The sequence below is a fragment of the Patagioenas fasciata genome, chromosome 1 (assembly GCF_037038585.1).
Source record: "Patagioenas fasciata isolate bPatFas1 chromosome 1, bPatFas1.hap1, whole genome shotgun sequence".
NCBI classification, from domain to species: domain Eukaryota; kingdom Metazoa; phylum Chordata; class Aves; order Columbiformes; family Columbidae; genus Patagioenas; species Patagioenas fasciata.
In genome coordinates this window covers 190503280-190522399 of record NC_092520.1, presented here as the reverse complement: position 1 = coordinate 190522399, position 19120 = coordinate 190503280, and the positions used below count along the sequence as shown (strand labels likewise).

Below are 19120 nucleotides of genomic sequence, written 5' to 3'. Positions count from 1 at the left end.
AATGTTGAATTTTCATAGTTAAGAAAGTCTTAATTACACTTTAAATGCAATCAGAAATTAATTTTCCTTTCTTCTTGATTTTCCTAAACTTCTGGTAAAGTCTGTTTTTTGCCAGTATTTCATTTGTAGATTTGTCTTGTGGCTTTTGATGACAGTGCTAGAGCAAGCAGGGGGGAACCTAGATTATATTAAGCTCCTATGAAACTGCTGATGAGATTCTATTTGTCTCTGCTCTTTTCCTTGAATTCCTTCAGAAAACTAACTGATGTTTCTCTGTTAGTTTACCTGTGGTGTTGTCTCTAAAATCCTGGTTTATTTCCTTTTGAAAGCTACAAAACCTCCAAGATACAAATGTGGGATCTCTAAAGCTTGTCCTGAAAAGCATTTTGCATTCAAGATGGCAAGTGGAGCAGCAAATGTAGTTGGACCTAAAATTTGTGTAGAAGATAATGTGTAAGTATTTCTGCCTGTTGTCTCGATTATCTCTTTATTAGATGCTGTCTTGAATCAATTCATACACAATGTCAGTAATTTAAGTGATTCTTTGTAGGTTTTGTTTTGCCAGTGGTTTGACAACATGAAAAAATACATTGCATTATAACTTAATCTCTAATGAAGCACGCTTAGTACTCTGCAGTAAGTGCAGAAATGTGTCTATTTTAATACATGCAAGGCAGTTTACACTTTATTTCAAGTTGAGAGACTTAAGGATTAGTCAGACTTTGTCAAGTCAGACGCAGACTTGCCTCCAAGTAACTTGTTCTTGTGCCTCTAATAGTATTAATAATTCAGTGAACAATTATATTTTTAAGTAATTACTCTTGATACTTGTAAGTCAATGTTATAAGCTAAACTCGTACTGTGGAACTGTCTTTTGCAAGTCATCCTTTAAGCTGTTTCCATAGTACCAATGTCAAAGCGTATTTTCCACTTTTCTTTAAAGGATGACTTCAAAAGGGAAAAATAATATTTTAATGATCAGTAGTTATTTAGTTGTGCTGATTGTAACTTAAGTTAGTAAAATTAAAATAATTATGAAATGAGGAAAGGAACTGCTTGAAACACAGTTTAAACCCTGTATTTCTAATAACAGTATTTTTAACACAGTATTATCAATAATACTGTGCCTGGTGTGCCTGAATACCTTTCAGTAATCGCCATAATGAGAGCATTAATATTAATTTTTAGATTCTTTGTTTCTGTGCTCTTAGATTGTTCCTTCTCACTGTCACTGAGTGTGCAGCTTCCTTTAACGTAATCTAGCCACATTTTTACATGTCACCTGTTGGGAAAGACATGCTGTTTGCATTGTTGGAAGGATATTTTTTTAATATCAGTCACACTTACAAGCCTCTGCCTTCAATTTGCATTTAAACTACTCCAGTTGAGCTGTTTCTCAGCCCACACTCTGTTAGTACAGAGTGGTTCAGGTAGCATGTACAGCACGTAGTGCCAAGGACTTCTAAAGTAAGTGGCAACTTCCCTGTGAACGTTACCTCATCTAATATCGCAGATAGGATAATTAATTTGTAAGATAATAAAAAGTGTTGGTTTACATTTTCCATCACTTTATTCTCTAAGCTTAATCTCAAAGGTCAGTCTGTAAGATCTTATAAGATCTTAAAGAGAAAACTGTGTTTTTTAGCACTAAGTCTAGCAATTAAGATGTAGCAAAACTGAAATGGGAGCTTTTTTCCCTGACAACTAAACGCGTGCAGCTTCTTCACTTTGTGTTATCAGTAGAAACACAAGCACCATTCACATTTCAAGCCGTTTTTCCTGCAAGGCTGACTTAGCTCAAGCTTGCGTGGGAGTGTGTTTGCCGCGAGCATCATGGTGTAGTTGGGGAGCACACGCAAAGCGAGTGTGAGCTCACCACGTGCACCTACTAATTATTAGCTGCTAACAAAGGTTCTACTTTCCGTTCTTATCATTGATACACTTTGTGACCCTGGGCTGTCTTATCTAATCTCTCTGCTTGGTCTTTTTGTTGGTGTTACAAAATGTGCCACCTTGTCATTCTGGTTAACGAGGAAGAAATTGTTCCTGTTGAAAAAAAAAAAAATAAATCCTCTACTGGGTATTTCACTGCAGAAAGTGGTGTAAAGGAAGTAGTTGCAGGCAAGAAATCTTTTCATAGTAGTGCACACCTTAGTGCACAGCTATTGGAGTCTTAAGTACAGTTTCCCATGGCAAAAACCTTTCAGAATTCCTTCTGAGGAGGACTTGTAATGTCTGTTTGAAAGTCTGCCAGAAAATTTGATTAATTTTAGATGATCTCCTGCTTTGCTCATAAGACATTTTGATTTCTCTTTCAAAAGCTCCCCAAACTTGATTATGAATTGTTGGAAGAATTCTAAAACTGATGAACGGCTGCCCTCATGTGAGAAGACTGTCACATTACAGCCTGTGGCATCTGTGACTTAGTGCATAAGCTGTCTCAAGTGTGTAAAGTGGCATCTCAGAGCTCTGAAATAACTTATTTCTTCTTCAGTAGCTTTTTTGTTTTTAGTGATATTCTGTGAAGTCACTCCTGCAAAATATTTTTTTTCTGATTACTTTGTATTCTTCTTCATACTTCCAGGACAAGGAAGCAAGGACATGTTTTCATAATGCATCACAATGATACTTCCAATGTAGTTTTTTTGCTGTGTAATAAACATAAGGATATCACTTGGTTTATGAGAACACTAAAGGTGCTGATATAATTCAGAATGCATTCAATTTCTCGGTTTTTCTTTTTAATTATATAGAGGTTCTTGTGTGAAATAGTAATTCTTCTGTATAGAAGTTCAGTTATAGCCTTCTTCTACTATATTGGAAGGACATAATCCAAATTAGAAAAAACATACTGTAGTCATCCTCAAAATATTAAATATTGTGGTTGATACTTCATGGGCTTTTTAGAAGAAGGAACAATATTGCTTTTCTTCTTTACCAGCAACTTCTCCGTGCAATTTTACTTGTTCTGTTAAGAAGGCAATTGCATGTTTGTGCTGCATAACCTTATAGGAGAATTTGCACTATGTTCCTTTAATAACTAGTACTTCTTGTGTTCGTATTTTCAGGATTTTTTGTTATCTGAAATTTCGTTATGACTTTCATTATGTATGTGTGGATTTTCAGGGTCTGGTCACCCCAGGATTGGGTATTTTTGACTGGCACTTTTCTACAGACAGTTTTGTTGTTAAAGGAAGGTCTTATTGGTAAATTAAAGGTCCAGTGCATCTTACATGAGCAAAAGCATGCATTCACAGCTTCTCTGGGTTTTTTAGCTTATGTTTTCAGACTTAATTTGCCATGTCTCTGCTTAGAGCAGATACTTGGACATGACTTGAAAATTATGTGGTCAGAGAAGAAATGATCCTCCAGTGGCTAAAATGCTTCTGGAGTTCCCTGCTAACCAGAACTGGATTCTTTATTTCAGCAGAAAATTGCAGGTTTTCTGTTTCGTAAGTTATTGAATTAGAGTTTTAATTTGAATCAGAATATTTGGCAGATTGTGTAACTTAGAGGACTAATAGAAGAATATGGACTCTTTCATCTCTGATTACTAGTTCTTTAAAACTGAAGTCACTCTACCAAGAGTTACCGTTTACCAGTAGTTTTTGCAGCCTCTCTGAACTAATATTGAGTCTGTTGCTGATATGTGGCATTCTTCTAAGATTTGGCTTCATCCTGGGTGCAAAAGATGGCATCAGAGATTTTTGTCATACTTCCATGATAGACCATTTCTTTTTTCTAGTCTGTCACTAATGAGTTTGCATGAGAAAACTGATGTTGCAGGTGTGTGTGTGAGGATCTGGTCCTCCCAAAACATTGCTTAGAACGGGTGTTCCGATACAACCCGAAAATCATATGATCACAGAAGAAATGCGAAGTAGTTTTGAACATAAGAGGATCATACACATCTGCAACCCCTTCCTAGAGCAAGCTAGGGAGGTTAGAGAAATCTTGATTCGGATGGAATTGAAGCATGTGTTAGTATGTGTTTGTAATTAATCATATGTGCACCCATATGCTTATGCTGAGGTGCCTTCAATCTCAGCTGAAGACTTCTTTATCTTGATTTTATGCAATTGTTTCAACCTTTACTCCTGTTTCTCCTTGTGTGTGTTAACTCTTTTACTCCTAGTTTCAAACCATTAACGCTGGGATATTTGGGGCCTGGAGGCAGGTGAGAGATTTTTATGACACAGTGCTGTTGAAGAGAGGTGGGGAGGTCTGGAAGCTTCTTCTCACCGGAGGGGTTCACCTCCACGGCCAGGGCAGCAGAGCAGCCAGCTCACAGTCTTGATGTTCCCATTAGCTCTTCACAGCTCTGAAGGGCTTCCATTTCACAGTGCTTCTCTTCTTCCCGTTCTGAGTTTGGCCAGGTGATTGCTGCTGTAGGTTGTGATGGTTTTGTTGGGATGTATAGCTGTATCCCAAGATTACATTCAACTTTTCTTTAAAGTCCCATCAGTGTATTAACTATATTTCTTGGATCTGCATTTCCTGTTCTAAATGCAAGTAGCTAACTGCTTTGTCTTTCTTGCTTCTTAGTGTGATGCTGCGAAATTCATTTTAAATGCTTCTGTTTAATTAACTTTTAAACTCATTAACACATTTTTGTTCATCGTGTGCTTACAAAAAAAGCTTAAAATGTGGTTACATGATGGTACTGAGGTCCTCAAATTGTTTTTTGTTTTAGGCTCTTTAACTGCAAGGAATTTCCTTAAACACATTAATAGCATCTTGTTTGTGACAATTTTGGTATACACACATACTTTGAAACCAAGATGACTAAAGTGACAAAATGATCAAATGAAAGTGATAGAGCTGGGGTTATTTGATCTATTATTGTTCTCAATTTGATGGTGCCGTGAGAGCATGCAGATCAGTTCGAGGAGGTTTTGCTTCATTTAAGTGCTCAGAAATATGTGGTCTTTCAACCATGTATCTCGTACAATTTGATCCTATTTAAAAAACAGAACTATTTCACATCAGAAAATCATCCTATTAAAAATAAAACTTTTTTTTTTTCAGTTTAATGAGTGGAGTTAAAAATAACGTTGGCAGAGGAATAAATGTGGCCTTGGTCAATGGTAAGTGACATTTTAAGTGAGCAGATTGTCTTCATTTCCAAATAGTTTCTGAAATTTAAGGTGAAATACAAAGGGATGGAGAAAGGCAAGCAGGAGGAGAAAAGGAAGTATTCAGCATATCAAGACTGATAGAACATCAGATATTGGCACTTACACCCAATTGTTAGCAGAAACACTCCATGCATTTTTTTTTTTTTCGAAAAATGTGTAGTAAAAATATTAATGTGGAGTACTGTGGTGACTATCTGTGTGATAGATCAGATGAGTTTTAGTGCACATGTAAAATGGAAAAAGGCGTGAGTTGTGTGCTACTTCTTTTGGCTTTGTGCGTTGCCACCACTAATAAAACTCTGTAGACTAAATTCTTCTGTTGCTCTTTCACTGAAAACTTACTTAACACTTCTGTTACTATGTGGAAAGACCGGCTCATTATTTCCTAGCTTGAAGTCAGTGTATTTGATTAGTCTGTATCTATAGATCATCCCTAAATGCGTTGTGTTATGTAACTGAGTTCAGGATACTTAACTGTCATTAAAACCAAACAGGTTTACCTGTCTGTCACCCTGAAAGCTGAACTGAGTGTCAGTACTGGCATTTGTCCTCAGTGTGTAGGATGCAGTTTCTTGTAGCACAGAGATAGCAGTTTGTAATTTTGCTGCAATATAAATTAATGTTGTGTTTGGATTGTACTCAGGTTTAAGTCATCTAAAGTATGACTTGAACAATACTTGCCTAATCCTATTTTGCCCTCCTAAATTGTTTCAATCATCTGTTCAAAACCAAAATACCTACCTTTCTGTTATATAGCTGCCAGTCTTTCTCCCTGCACTCCAAACTTTAAATGAATGTATGAATTAAAATTCTACCTTTCATGAAGTACTGGCTTTGTAGAAAGCATAGTTAAAAAAAGGTGCTAACAAGATTACTGTATTGTCCATTTTCTTCAATTTGTTCTGGATGTTTAAATTGACTAAGAATTTCCAGTCTATAGCAAAATACGCAGGGTAATTTTAGTCTTTCTTACTTTCCACGTGGCACTAAAGGCAACCTATAGCTATACTATCCATTTGTGCAAAAACACCTTAAAAAAAAGGCAAATACATGAAGTGATTTCCCTTTATTGGTTTTTATTATCTCTTTGTTTTGTTAAGCAAAAGAAAGTTTGCATTTTCTCTTTTTTTTTTTCCTCTTACCTTTATCTGTGCCTTTTCACAAACTACTGTGCTGTTTAAGAAGCAATCTTCATAAAGGATTAGAGTTACTATAGTAATTTATTCATGTGGTGTCTTCTGCAGCACTTTCTGTGAAAGAGTCATTAAGAGAAGTTCAGCATGTTGTCTGTAATATGACTTTTGCTATATTTGATTAAGCCAAATATTTCTTTTTCTGCAGGTAAAACAGGAGAAACATTAGACACTAAATTCTTTGACATGTGGGGAGGAGGTAGGTGCAATTACCTTAGCTAGTTAGAGGAAAACTACTACCTTTTTGTTTGTTTGTTTTCCCTTCTCCAGACTCCATGAGCTGTGGTGGTTTAAGGTGCTTCGTTTCTGCTTTGGTAATTGTGAGGAGAGTACAACTTTAAAGAAACACAAATAGTTGAGGTGGGAGGGAATGGGGTAGTTCATCATACACACTTGTTCTCTTGAGTAGTTCCAACTAGTGGTTACGTTTTTACACAATATGGATGAAACTCTGTAAAATGAGAGTGTTTTCTTGGATACATTTTATCTTTCTCCAACTTAGCATCATTTTATAAGCTTATATGTAAATTTACAAATACTCTTAAAAAGGAATGGCTTTGCAGGAAGGTGTGGCAGGTGTTTAAAAATGGAATGGTTGCTTGTTATTAAACAGGTTTGTGTTTTCTTTTTTCTTTTTAAAAATTCTTGTACAGATGTGGCACCATTTATTGAATTTCTGAAGTCCATCCCAGACGGAACAATAGTGTTAATGGGAACATACGATGACGGTGCAACCAAGTATGTCATTGACTTACACAGTAAATATTACGTAAACTTTTAAATGCTGTTTTTTACTGGAAAAAATACTTTCTTTATTACACACTCACTTCTGGTCAGGTTCTTTTGTTCCAGGATGATGGATTTGAAACGGTGCTTTCAGTTTAGTGGTTTTATAATGCTGCTGTGATTCAAGACAACAAAGATCAAATTAAAGCTAAGCAGGTGTAATGGGTTCTGCATGTAACTACACAGAAGACTGTTAGGTGTATACTTTTGTGATCCTAACAGCAGAGAAAAAATAAATTAGATATTAAATTAGATCCTTTAGCAGAAGTATCCCAAGTGTTGTTTGAAAATCTGAAAAGGCTGAAGATTAATACTTGACTAATTAGCACTTGCTATGTCAGTGCACATAACTGGATTTTTTGCCCCTCTGAGAAAAGATCTTATTGCAACAGGAAGCCAGTGAGGGCATATGGTCAGTCCAACCAACTGTATTTTCCCAAGCATATCTGTCTTTTTGGAGATGCACTGAGTGGTTTTCCTATTGCTGATAGTTCATTCTGTCTTACGCTAGTAAATTCAGATATGTCCAGACATAGGAACATGACTGTGAGAACCTACCCTGGTGGAAATGGGTCTGTTCCACCCATCACTTTTCTTGGATCAACTCCAAGCCAGAGTTTGGTGGTTACAGGAGTGCAGAGACCATTCCCAGTAGGCCTTGCCTGTATCCTTCCTTTTGAAGTCTGAGGTTACTCACATGTGCCCTGTGCTTGTAGGCCTCAGTGTTTGCAGCTGTTCCACCCTAAAGCTGTCCGATTTATTAATGTAGGAATAGTCTTTGTTCTCTTTAAGCATTATCTTCCAACCTTCCCAGCATTACTATACAATTTGTATTGTAATTTACTCCTCGCTTAAGTCATCCTGTCCAAAGGATTGCTTTTAATAGTGAAAATTAATTTTTTCTTTTTTTTTTTTTTCCTTTTCCTCTGTTGTTTTAATAATATTTGACTTTTTTCTTATGTGTTATTCTCTTTTGGTTCAATTTTTTATCCACTGCTTGTGTGTATTTTTGATATAGGAGCAACTTTCCTGTGACCAAGTCATGACTTCGTAGTGTGCTATATTTGCAGTAAATAGTTAAGTGTCCATATATTCACTGCTTTTAGGAGAAGAAAGCAATTTAATGTTTCTTGGTTTGTTACTTTTCTTCTCTCTGCTGTTTTTAATTTCCTCTTTGATATTTTAGATATCAAAGTTAGTTTGTTTCAATAATCATGTTACAGCTGATGTTTTTGAAAGTTTGTATGTAGATAAAATATCAACTGAACAAGAAGGTGAATTAGGCCCATTCATGGTGACAGCCAGAAACTGCTGTTTATTAGTGATATTACGTAATTAACGAAAACCTTACTACTGGTGGTTGATGATAATTATAAATTGCAGTTCTTCAAAACAATTACAGTTGTGAAGAATCAACATGTTTAAAAGATTAAATATTATACATATGTGTATATATGTATATATTCACACACATATACACACACATATAAAAGCTGCCCTAGTGCTTCAGAGACTTGGAGCTTGAGTTCTGAAATAACCTCCAAAGTACTTAATAGTTTTCATAATTTTAACGAAAGTGAGTCATACAACTATATCTGGCTAATACAGTAATTGAAAGGAAGAAATAGCCATTATTTGGAGGTTTTGGAATGGTAACTTATCATCCTACAGAACTGTTTTCCATACTAAAATTATTCTACTTGGACCTACATTACTGAACCGTGCTGTGAGGCAGCATTCTGAATGAATTTACCCAAGCAGACAAACACTTCTTTCATATTTTTAGGTTATTCTTCTAACGTAAAATAGCTTTTACTGTATCTAGACTTTGGCTTGAACTTGCGAACAGTGTTCACTTTAAAAGCTGACTTTTTTAATTGCTTGGAGAATTTCTAACGTGACTTGAGATGTGTGTATAAATTCTCACAGGAGAGGGTTCTTGGCTTCTGTTGGTGTCCAGACAGGTTTGTATGCTGGTTCCTTGAGATGATAGACTAGGTGATTTCAGAACTAGCCTTACCTGATTTTGAAAGACAGATCTTGCCCAATATTCACTGACTTAAACTAGATATAATAAAATTAAAGCTTAATGGTCTGTTGAAACAATGAAAGCTCTAAGGATGTGTCTTTTATTCACATACTGATCTTTTCTGTTTTATTTAAGGCTTAATGAAGAAGCACGGAAACTGATTGCTGACCTGGGAAGCACATCTATTACGAACCTTGGCTTTAGAGACAACTGGGTCTTCTGCGGTGGAAAAGGAATTAAGACTAAAAGTCCATTTGAACAGGTCTGTGATTCTGTAACTTACTGGAATTTTGACAGCTTACGTTAATAAAGGCATAGCTTGTTTTATAAATACCATGTGTTTGTTCAAGAGGGGTATCTATTGCAGTAGTGACACACTGTTATTTTCCAATTTATTCTTTCACTAGCCTCCTTTTAATTGTACAAAAAAGATTATTTTGTGATTCACAAATAAGAAAAAAATCTTGTGGGGTATATCCTAGCATCCCAGTAACTAGATTATTTATCTTTTTAATGAATCTAGTTAAACTGAAGGCTTAAAAACTTACTGCCTAACGCTTGTGTTTTGGTTGCACTAACAATACTAGACCTCTGACAGATAAGTGGTAGTTAAGGTGGTGGTGTTCCCAGCTGTTTGCTTTGCTCTTCTGGCAAAAATTATTGCTGCCATAGCAAAATCTGTGAATTTGAATATGTTCCCATACTTTAGCTGTTAAAATTCAACATGTGTTATTACTACCTTTAATTACCAGTAGAGGTAGCTTTGTACTAGGGGAGCAAGGAAGGTGCATGTGTATGTTCTCTTTTGCCAGCTTTGCAAGGGAGTGGAAACCAGTGCAGGAGCAGTGGCAAACTCTTGGAGGCAGTGATGTCTTACCTGACTGCAGAACAAAACTTGATCATTCAACATTAAATAAAGTTCTTAAAATTCTCACTATGCATTTTCAGTGCCTTGTAAATGTAGTATCCTTCTTTATGTTTTCACAGTGGTTCATGTTTTAATGCAGTTGGTCTTTTTCTTGCTTGCCTCTTTTCCTAAATAAACACCCACGATAAATTTTTAAAATGTTTTCCCAGTATGGCTTAACTTCTTGGCATACACTTGGCTGAGCAAGTACAGTAAGTGGTGAATATTGAGAGATTGTTATATCTGATAGAAAGCACAAGAGGCTAATAATGATGTCTTCTCTTTTGACCTGAAAATAGGTAAATCAAATGTCTTTTAAAGCTGTGAGTTAAAGCAACAGGATAAAAATGACTTCACATTAATGGTAGATTGATGTTTTCTGTTTATAGCACATAAAGAACAACAAGGACACAAACAAGTATGAAGGCTGGCCAGAAGTTGTTGAGATGGAAGGCTGTATCCCTCAGAAGCAAGACTAAATTCCAGCAAAAGCAAAGGAGAAAGAACATGGAAGAAAATGCACTTTCTGCTATTATTAGAGAGAGGGCTATGAAGGAAACTGTACTGTAAATAATATTTTTAAAGCATGCAACCATCTTGTCGGTGTGTGCATGAGCACTGACATTTTGAATATTGGGATTATTTATTGCTAACACACATAGAAATCCTTTTTGTAAATATGTCCAAAAGATGAGAAACATCAAATCATTTCTATGCAGATTTCTTTAAAAGCACAGTATTTAGTTTGCCTGTGGTAAATAATATCTTCTCAACTGGCTAATAAATTGCATATGTGGATAATAAACAGATCCTGACAAATGTTTTACTGTTCCCTTAACAGTGTAAAGTTGCTGTGAGTATGTAACCATTGTGGAATATTGTAGATTTTAGTGATAAGTTAATAAAGAGCTTTATTTTTTTTTTTTTTTATCCTCTGCCTTTTTAATGGCAGCATCACTTTTTATTAAAGCTATTTGGTTATTCTAATACCAACTGCTCCAAAAATTTATTTTGTTATCCCCCATCAAAACTGAATAATCAGCAGCGAAACAATACATGATAGTGTAACAAAGATATGCCATGAGAAGCACAATATAAATTCTTTTTATTAGGGGAAGAATGAAAGTAAATATATAGTGTGCATGATATTTAAAAGTGGCGTGGAAGGATTTGTGCTTAACTTGAAAACAATGTTTACTTTGTAGAAGAGACTTGGCATGTTAAGCAGCAGTACTGTGACTGATTTGTTCAGTTTTTATTGCAATTTTTGTACTCCTGCTTAGCCATTGATTTTGCCTGTGGCTGTTCAGCTATAGGGGCCAGACACAGTGAATGTGCGTAATGGAATAGCTTCCTCTTTTAGTTCTAACAGCAGGAATACATTTCCCACCCCAGAGAGCTTGCTGGAAAACAGGCTCTGCCTTCTGGGGAGAGTTGTTCCAGGACACGACTGTGCACCTTTACAACCTGCGTTACATCCAGTGTGAGCTGAGGCAATTTGTTCTTGCAGGGAGATGTTAGAGGAAGCGTTGTGTCTTGGGTTATGCAATGTGTGACATCTAAACTTAACTGACAATGTTTCCTTCATCCTTTTTTCTTACTGGAAGACAATGGACCAAGTTGAAGTGGCCTTATTTTTTAGCTTGTATCAGAGCTGTTAGAACACATTGCTTTGTTTGGAAACTTCTGTTTCTTTTAAGTAGGGCCAGCTTGAACTTCTGCTGAAACTAAGTTAGTAAGAAGGAACTGATGGTGGTCGTATTCACAAAATAGGGGCTGACACAGAACTGGGTATAATCTCTTGGAGCTTTTTGTCAGGAGCTCGGGTATAATCTTCAAAAGCTTCTGGCTCTTATGCTGGGCAAAAGCCACAAAGGATTTTTCAGGAACCCACAGTGTGAGGTGGACACAGTGATGCTCTAAATGCTATTATTGTTGTCTTCTGAGGCAAATTTAACTCTGTGCACTAAAACTTTCAAGCAGTATTGGGAATTACTTTGTAAGTCAGATAACCTGTGATACCAGAGTAAGACTGGATTCTGAGTTGTTCTGTATGTTTAATTAGCTTGTTAAATAATGTGGTTTTCCCTCAACTTTAATGTAGAACAGCAATAAATGCACCTTATACAGTGAAACTGCTCTTGTCAAATCTTTCACTTTTTCTTATGTAGGCAAGCGTGTAAAAATAATGAATATTTTTTAATCGAAGTAGCCCCCTCTGTTTCTATCAATTGGAAAAAACCCTCTTCTATTTCATAACATTAGACTATTGTGGAAAACTAATTGTGTAAGTCCTGGAATTTTTCGCAGAAATGCTGTTCTGTTGGTGTATGTGCCAGTATTGGTTATGCTGCTATCTGGGATAACACCAGAATAATTGTGAAGCTACTTGGCAAGGGCTTAAGAGAAAAAAAATTGTCTGCATTAATAGTGTCTCTGGACTACGCCTGTCTTCATTCTTTTGGTTTTGAATGCCAATGAATATTTCATTTTTCGTCAAATTAAAAAGTTCAAATTTCCTCTACAAAACTAAATGGAGAGGAAATAAGACTGAAGGCGGACCTCTTTTAGACCCTCTGTCTTTCCAATTTTTTACTTTTTTCCAGCAATTTGAATTAAGTAAATATATTGTCACTCTTTTAACCCCTTAAAGTTGTATTTGCCACAAACCACTTAAATAACGGATTTTAAAGCGGTGAAGTGGTAAGATTACTTTTGTAACTACTTAAATTTGATTCTTGTTATTTTAATGGAAATCTTCATCATGTTCTCTAACCTGTATACTCACAGCTTTATGGCATCATATTTAATAAGGCTCTCTTGAAATATATAAAACTTGTACTGGAGTGGCCACCCAAGTGGGGTCTCCTTGCTCTTGTCCGTCATCCTGGTCTGTTGACTTGCCACAATCTAGTCATGGTTAGTTACAGTATCCTCCTGTTGAGGTAAACTTTGTGATGCTTACTCTTGAGAAGTGAGACTTTCTGGTATTCTGTGTGTGTTTCCTTTGAGTTACCAAGCACAAAGTTGACTTTTCTGGCCTCCTTGATCTCTCCCACAGCTGGGGGTAGAAAGTTGTTGGTTGTGAAGATGAAGACGTGGTGTACAGGTGACTCTGTGCAGAGGTACCTGTAACAAAGCTCTAGGATGTATATTGTCCTACATGAGATGATTGGAATATTAGCGGCATCTTGCACACTTGTTGAGAACAGAGCGGTGAGGGAAGAAAGAGAAAGATTGTGGGGTATATCTACCTCAAAAATGCAGCTGTGAGAAGAGAGGAGGAGGACAGAAGGAGGTTGCAACTTCTTTTACTCTAAGGAGCCACCAGCTTGGGTCCAAGACACCTGAAGTCTTCATTGTAAACTGCAGCTCTCCGTTGCTGTGCTGGTGTTGCCTCATGTGGAGAACAGGAACCTTAAGAAAGAAGCCAAAGGGGAGCTCTGCCTTGACATGCCCTCTGTATCTTTCCTGGTGTCTCTCATGGTCAAACTTAGAGGCTTTTACAGCTTTAGTTTCCTGACTGCTCATTCGAAAAAAGCTTCCCTTTGTTTGGCACGTTTTGCTTTCCAGATGTCAGTCTTAGTTCCCTCAAACATTGACATGACTACTAAATGCTTGATGTGCATTTAATGTCCCCCGAACTGTTTGAATTTTCTGCAGCCTGACTGCTTTTCAAGAATGAGCATACTAATAAAATAAAGGCTGGTGGATAACTCTAGGAGGTTGAATAAAATAATAATATTGCCACCCTAAATGCTGACTGACCCATCCCATGTAAGGGTGGGAAGTTCTGTAGTTCCTCCCTAAACTGACTTGTGTCACGGCTAAGGTAGATGCCAAGCAAGGGACTTTTTATTGATGAAATCCTCTTCACTTTTACATCTCTAAGGCCATACCCTAGCCTCAATACAAGGCATTGGGCTAAGAAAATTGAAAAAGAAACCTGGAAGACTGGATGGGAACTTTGAGGTCAAAGCAGGAAGGTGCAAGAATGGCTCTCGGCCTGTTCGGTGGTACCATGAGGTGTCAGTGGCTTCTGGTGCTGTACTAGAGGTAGTAGGGGCACTGGTTCTGGCCCTCTGAGCATTGTGCCAAAACGATGCAAACACCTGGGCTCCACCACCTCCTGCTGCTGCCTTCCTGGAGGTGAAAAAATGAAGAATGTTTTGTTACATTTCTGATTAGCTTAATAGGAGCTTGAAATGACTTTTGGTTCCTCCCCACTGCTCTTGTGATTGTCCCTTTCAGCCTTACAAACAAGATAAAATGCATCCTTCATAGACTCAGGTGATAACTGGTTCTTCAGATGTCTCTTCCTATTCTTAACTATCCATCTAGATAGTCTGTCTCATCTTTGCTGAAAAGTAATTACTACTTCTTTGCAAGTTAAAAATTGGTGACTCTCCTATTCAATGTCTTTTACAGTCTTTCCGGCCCTATCTATTCCTTTCTAGAACATGCAACCCAGTTCCTTTAATCTTGCATTTATCCTTTTAAAATTGTTCTGATTCATATATCTGTAATCACTCATTCTCTCAAAAAGATCTGTTCCTTTCTGAGGGTGTTGTCCATAGCAGGATATAATATAACTTCACTGACATGAAAAAGGCACACCCAGCTGAGGAGGAATTGTATCTCCTATTTGAGCTTGACAGATGGTGGTGGGAGTGCTGTCTTCTGCGGAATGTAGCCTGCAAGTGTTTCCAGTCCCCTCTGACTAATTATCTTCTTCAGCCTTGAATATTTCAGTACTGTTTTTATCAGTACAGCCTCATGTTCACAGGTTTTGGCAGCTGAATCATCCTTCCCATTGGAAAACTTGGTGGATGTCTTGATCTGTGGCTTCTATATCTAAACCCTCAGAGATGTCTCAAAAGCACCTAACACACAATGTAGATAATTATACCTGATGTTAAGTTTTGTTGTATATTAGTAAATAAAGTTAACATTGCCTGTTTGTTAACCTTAGAAGTATGTAGAAATGAAAAGTTTCTTTCAGGGCTTTATATATGGAGGGGGTTAGGGATTGGTATAGAGCACTCTAATAGTCCAACAACATTATGTATTGTATAAAATGCACTGAAGTCACTCTATCCTCGATGGGAAATTTCTGATCCCTGGAGGCAGCCCAAAGCAGCTGGTTAATTCTGTTCCTTTTGCTGACCTTGCACTGCAATGCAGGAGTTATAGACTCTTTTCTCATCATTGCAGTCATGGGGCAGTCAGCCAATGGAAAAAACACAACAAAACAAAACACAGCACAACACTGAACCCGACTAACATATCAAGGTTATTTAAATGGTCGAATTTTTTTTATCCCAAATACGGTCTCAGCAGAGAGTATGATACTGTTCTGTCTTTCCTTAGTGCTGTTTAGTTCTGAGAGACCCAAAGCAAGGAGGGCTTTTTAAAGTGGTTACCTGCAGTGGTAGTGCCAGAAAATCATTGCTCCCTTTCTTTCTGTACATGGCTTGCTTGTTTTCCTGAGAGGTCTCCTATGTTAGCACATCATGCGGGATCATTAAACTTCTGCAGGAGGTGGTTGTTAGCACTGGGTAATTCCAAAACTTGATTCTATGTAAACCTCTTGCATGGGTTTATTTCACTAACTGTTTCATTTGCAGAACATCTGTCAAATACTTTCCATTTGTGCTGTGTGGGTTTTAGTATTGTTCGTTTGTTTTATGTTAAAAACCTGATGTTTTCAGTGTACATGAAGTGTAAAACCATAGTTGGACAATGTTCTGATGCTGGCAGCACAGTCAGCTCAAGAAGTTGACTACATCTGGTCACCTCGCTCAGTTCTTACTGCCACATCCTTGCTGCAGTTTGCTGCTCCAAACTGAGCCAAAGCTATTGTTTTTGGAGTGTTTCTATGAACTATGTCTCTAAACCAGTGGAAGGTCTGAGGTCAGGGCAGCTCAGCAACCTGATAGGTAAATCCAGCCAGCCTGAGGCTGCGGGCCAAAGCTCCAAAATGAGCAAATATAAAACTTAACTCAGTTCTCTAAATGTCACATAACTTCTGGTTTTGCTCCAATTGGTGTAATCAGCAATGACCAGCTGGAACAGTTTTTTAAAAACCCAAATAGCACATCTTAAACTGGAATTGAATATTTTCTTGCTGTTGTGTTCCTCTGCACATTGATTCTCTTAATGATATGTAGATCATCTAAAGACTCAGTACGCTTAATGTCAAAATATTAATTAGCACATACTGAGACACAATAGAGTATCAGATTAAGTTCCTAGATTATGGGGCAGATTAGTCCATGCAAGAGAAAGGGACATTGTTTCAGTTGTCAGCTGGTTTTGTGCTGCTGACATGAGGCACAATGTACCTGTCAACACAGAGGGTAAATCGTCATCCACATAAATAATACTGCAACCTGGTTTTAACCCCTAGTATAGTGTCAAGCTTTTTCTCTAGAAAAATTCTTATTAAATTTGCTTCACTCTCTTTCACAATCAAATACAGATTTTCAGGACTTTGGGGAAAATTATAATAGAAGTATTACTCAATCAGAAGTTTAAGCATTTTAATTAAGGCATCCTGATAGACACTTAATATTAAAAATAATAATGTAAAAATGTTGGTAAGCTGATGATTCTTGAAGAAAAACATTCAGCTCACTTAATATTATATTGTATAGTCATAAACACGGTGGGGCTGAGAGGAAAATGAAATGGCCAAACCCTGAGATCAGCTCTGATCTTTTAGCCCGTGACAAGCTGCGCTTGTGCTTGCAGGCTCAGGTTCAGCAAAAGGTTTCACAAGGTCTGTGGCACTGCCCTGTAATAAATCTGCATCTTCCTCCAGTTCAATTAGTGCATCTAAACTCCATGTGCACATCTGCCTTCACTCTCCCAAGGCTTTATTAGTTACATCTCTTTGCTGTGCAAATTAAGTGATAGGTCCCCTCCATGGAAGACCCGTGCATTTATAGTCAGCCCTGGAATCCAAATTCCAGCCTCTGACAGAGGGATCAGCAGCCAGTGTTATCTGCTGGCTGGGAAATGAATTCCAGACCCTTGTTGCTATCTGCCACCACAGCCCCAGCCCTGCAGAGCTGACACAGTGGCCAGAGACAATTAATTCTCATTTAATTCTCTCCGGAATAAACCATTAGTTATTTAACAGAAATACCTGTGAAATTACACAGCTGTTGACTCAGTGTAATAGCAGACTCTGGGACAGGCAAGGGTATTTTAGCATTAATTGTCTGCAGCATTCGTTTAATATGGTATTCACAGACACCATTCTCTTCAGGATGAATTTATCATTTGTGTGTGGGGAAAAAAAAAAGTATATTTGACTTCCAGAAATACAAACCACAGGAGGTTTAGGAAATGCAATTTTAGCCAACTGTTTTAGTCTTTACCTGCCCTTGAAAACCTGTACTGGGCTCTGGAGCAGGACTTGCCCAGTAGTCACAACTCGGATGGTTGCTGTACAGTCCTAAATGGCAAACCATGGTTTATAAACTACACAGGCTAAAAAACAAATGCAGTGATCTCATAGCTAAAGCATTATGTTGGTAATAAGGAGACCTGCCAATAATAATAATAATAATAATAATAATAATAATAATAATAATAATAATAATAATAATAATAATAATAGCAATAACAATAACAATAACAATAATAATTTATTGTTATTGTTGTTATTATTATAATTTATTATTATTTTTATTTTTATTTTTAGACCTAGGTCTGCCACCGTTTTTACAAGTGATTTTGAGCAAAGTTGTTCCTCAGTTACCCATTTATAGTCAGAATACTACCACTACTACCCTCCTTAGTGATGCTCATTGGACTTACGAGTGTGAAGCCTGAAGTCTCGTTTCTCAGTTATGTAGTGTTAGTGATTGTCTGCCTGTGCGAATTCATTGACAGTGAAAATTGTGTATGTATAATGCTAAAAATTGCTATTGCAAACCCTTGTCTGAAATGAAAGATATAAAGTTATGGTACCACATTTATTGTTACTGTCACTGCTGGATCTGGACACTCCAGGTAACCTTGCAAGACTGATGGGAATACGGTTAGGGAAGAATTCAAAATTAGCATTTCTGGTAGGTTATCTAGAACAAATAACGTTTATTCCACTCTGATCCTCCCTGATATTCCACCCTGTGTGAAATCTACAATACATTAGAGGGCTCAGACAAACAGTGTCTTGTTTGGCATGATGTCTGCCACTGTGGGGTGATCCTTGTACATGCTTTTAACAAACTTCAACCAGTAGAGTGAGTTGCTCCCTGTTCAGCACTTTACATGACCTAGCCTTGTCAGTTTTGATCTATGAGGAACTGCCCTAAAGTCAAATTTGCTACCTTGTGAAACCTCATCCTTCAATGAAATCCAGCATCTCAGCTCTGTCAGAAACCTCAGCTGAAGTGCATTTCCTTTTAAGAGCTTTTCCTCAGAATGACCAGTGCTAATTGTTGCTGGTTGCTTCGCATGTACCTTTCACATACTTGTCATTCACTGAAATTTTGACAGCAATAGAAACAATCTCCATTTGTCACACATCTTTTGACAAGGGATCTCCAATGGGCAAGGACAAGACCGTGTTCTTCACTTACCGATGCACACACAGGCTGGGAAGTCGATGGCCAGCTGTGTTCTTGCAGTAACTCTGCTGCCTAAGTCAGCACTTCAGTCAACAACACAACTTTGCTCTTAAAATACACAGTCAGTGTGCAAGCATTTCTGTTTTCAAAACAGGGTACATAATTTTCACATTCAAAAGAAGTTACAATTATCCTTTCTTCAAAAAACAAACTTGTGGCATTTTTCATAGGTTTGCTACTTTTCACGAACAGCTGCTCCGTGCATGAAAGGGCAGTGTGAGGGGACAGGACTGAGATAAAACCTTTCTCCCACTCAAACTGTGAATTTCTTTCCATTTTTTTTTCCCTAATCCCTCTTGCTCAGATAAGCACACACATAGCTACTTTCAACCAGAAAGGATATATTATTGCAAAGCTACACAAGGTGATGTTTTCAAAGTCAACAACCTTGATGTTCCAGTACAAGTACTGGGAAAAAAAAAAAA

The 19120-nt window shown here is 37.3% G+C and overlaps 1 protein-coding gene across 1 annotated transcript in view; it reads left to right on the top strand.

Moving 5' to 3' along the window:
* Nucleotides 1–12188, top strand: part of FAM3C (FAM3 metabolism regulating signaling molecule C) — a 32246-nt gene extending 20058 nt beyond the window's left edge. The window contains exons 5-10 of the mRNA XM_065850921.2: nt 330–453; nt 5029–5087; nt 6480–6530; nt 6985–7069; nt 9282–9408; nt 10443–12188. Coding sequence (XP_065706993.1) covers nt 330–453; nt 5029–5087; nt 6480–6530; nt 6985–7069; nt 9282–9408; nt 10443–10532 — 536 coding nt within the window. The 3' untranslated portion in view covers nt 10533–12188. The remainder of the gene's footprint in view (nt 1–329; nt 454–5028; nt 5088–6479; nt 6531–6984; nt 7070–9281; nt 9409–10442) is intronic.
* Nucleotides 12189–19120: the final 6932 nt, after the last annotated feature.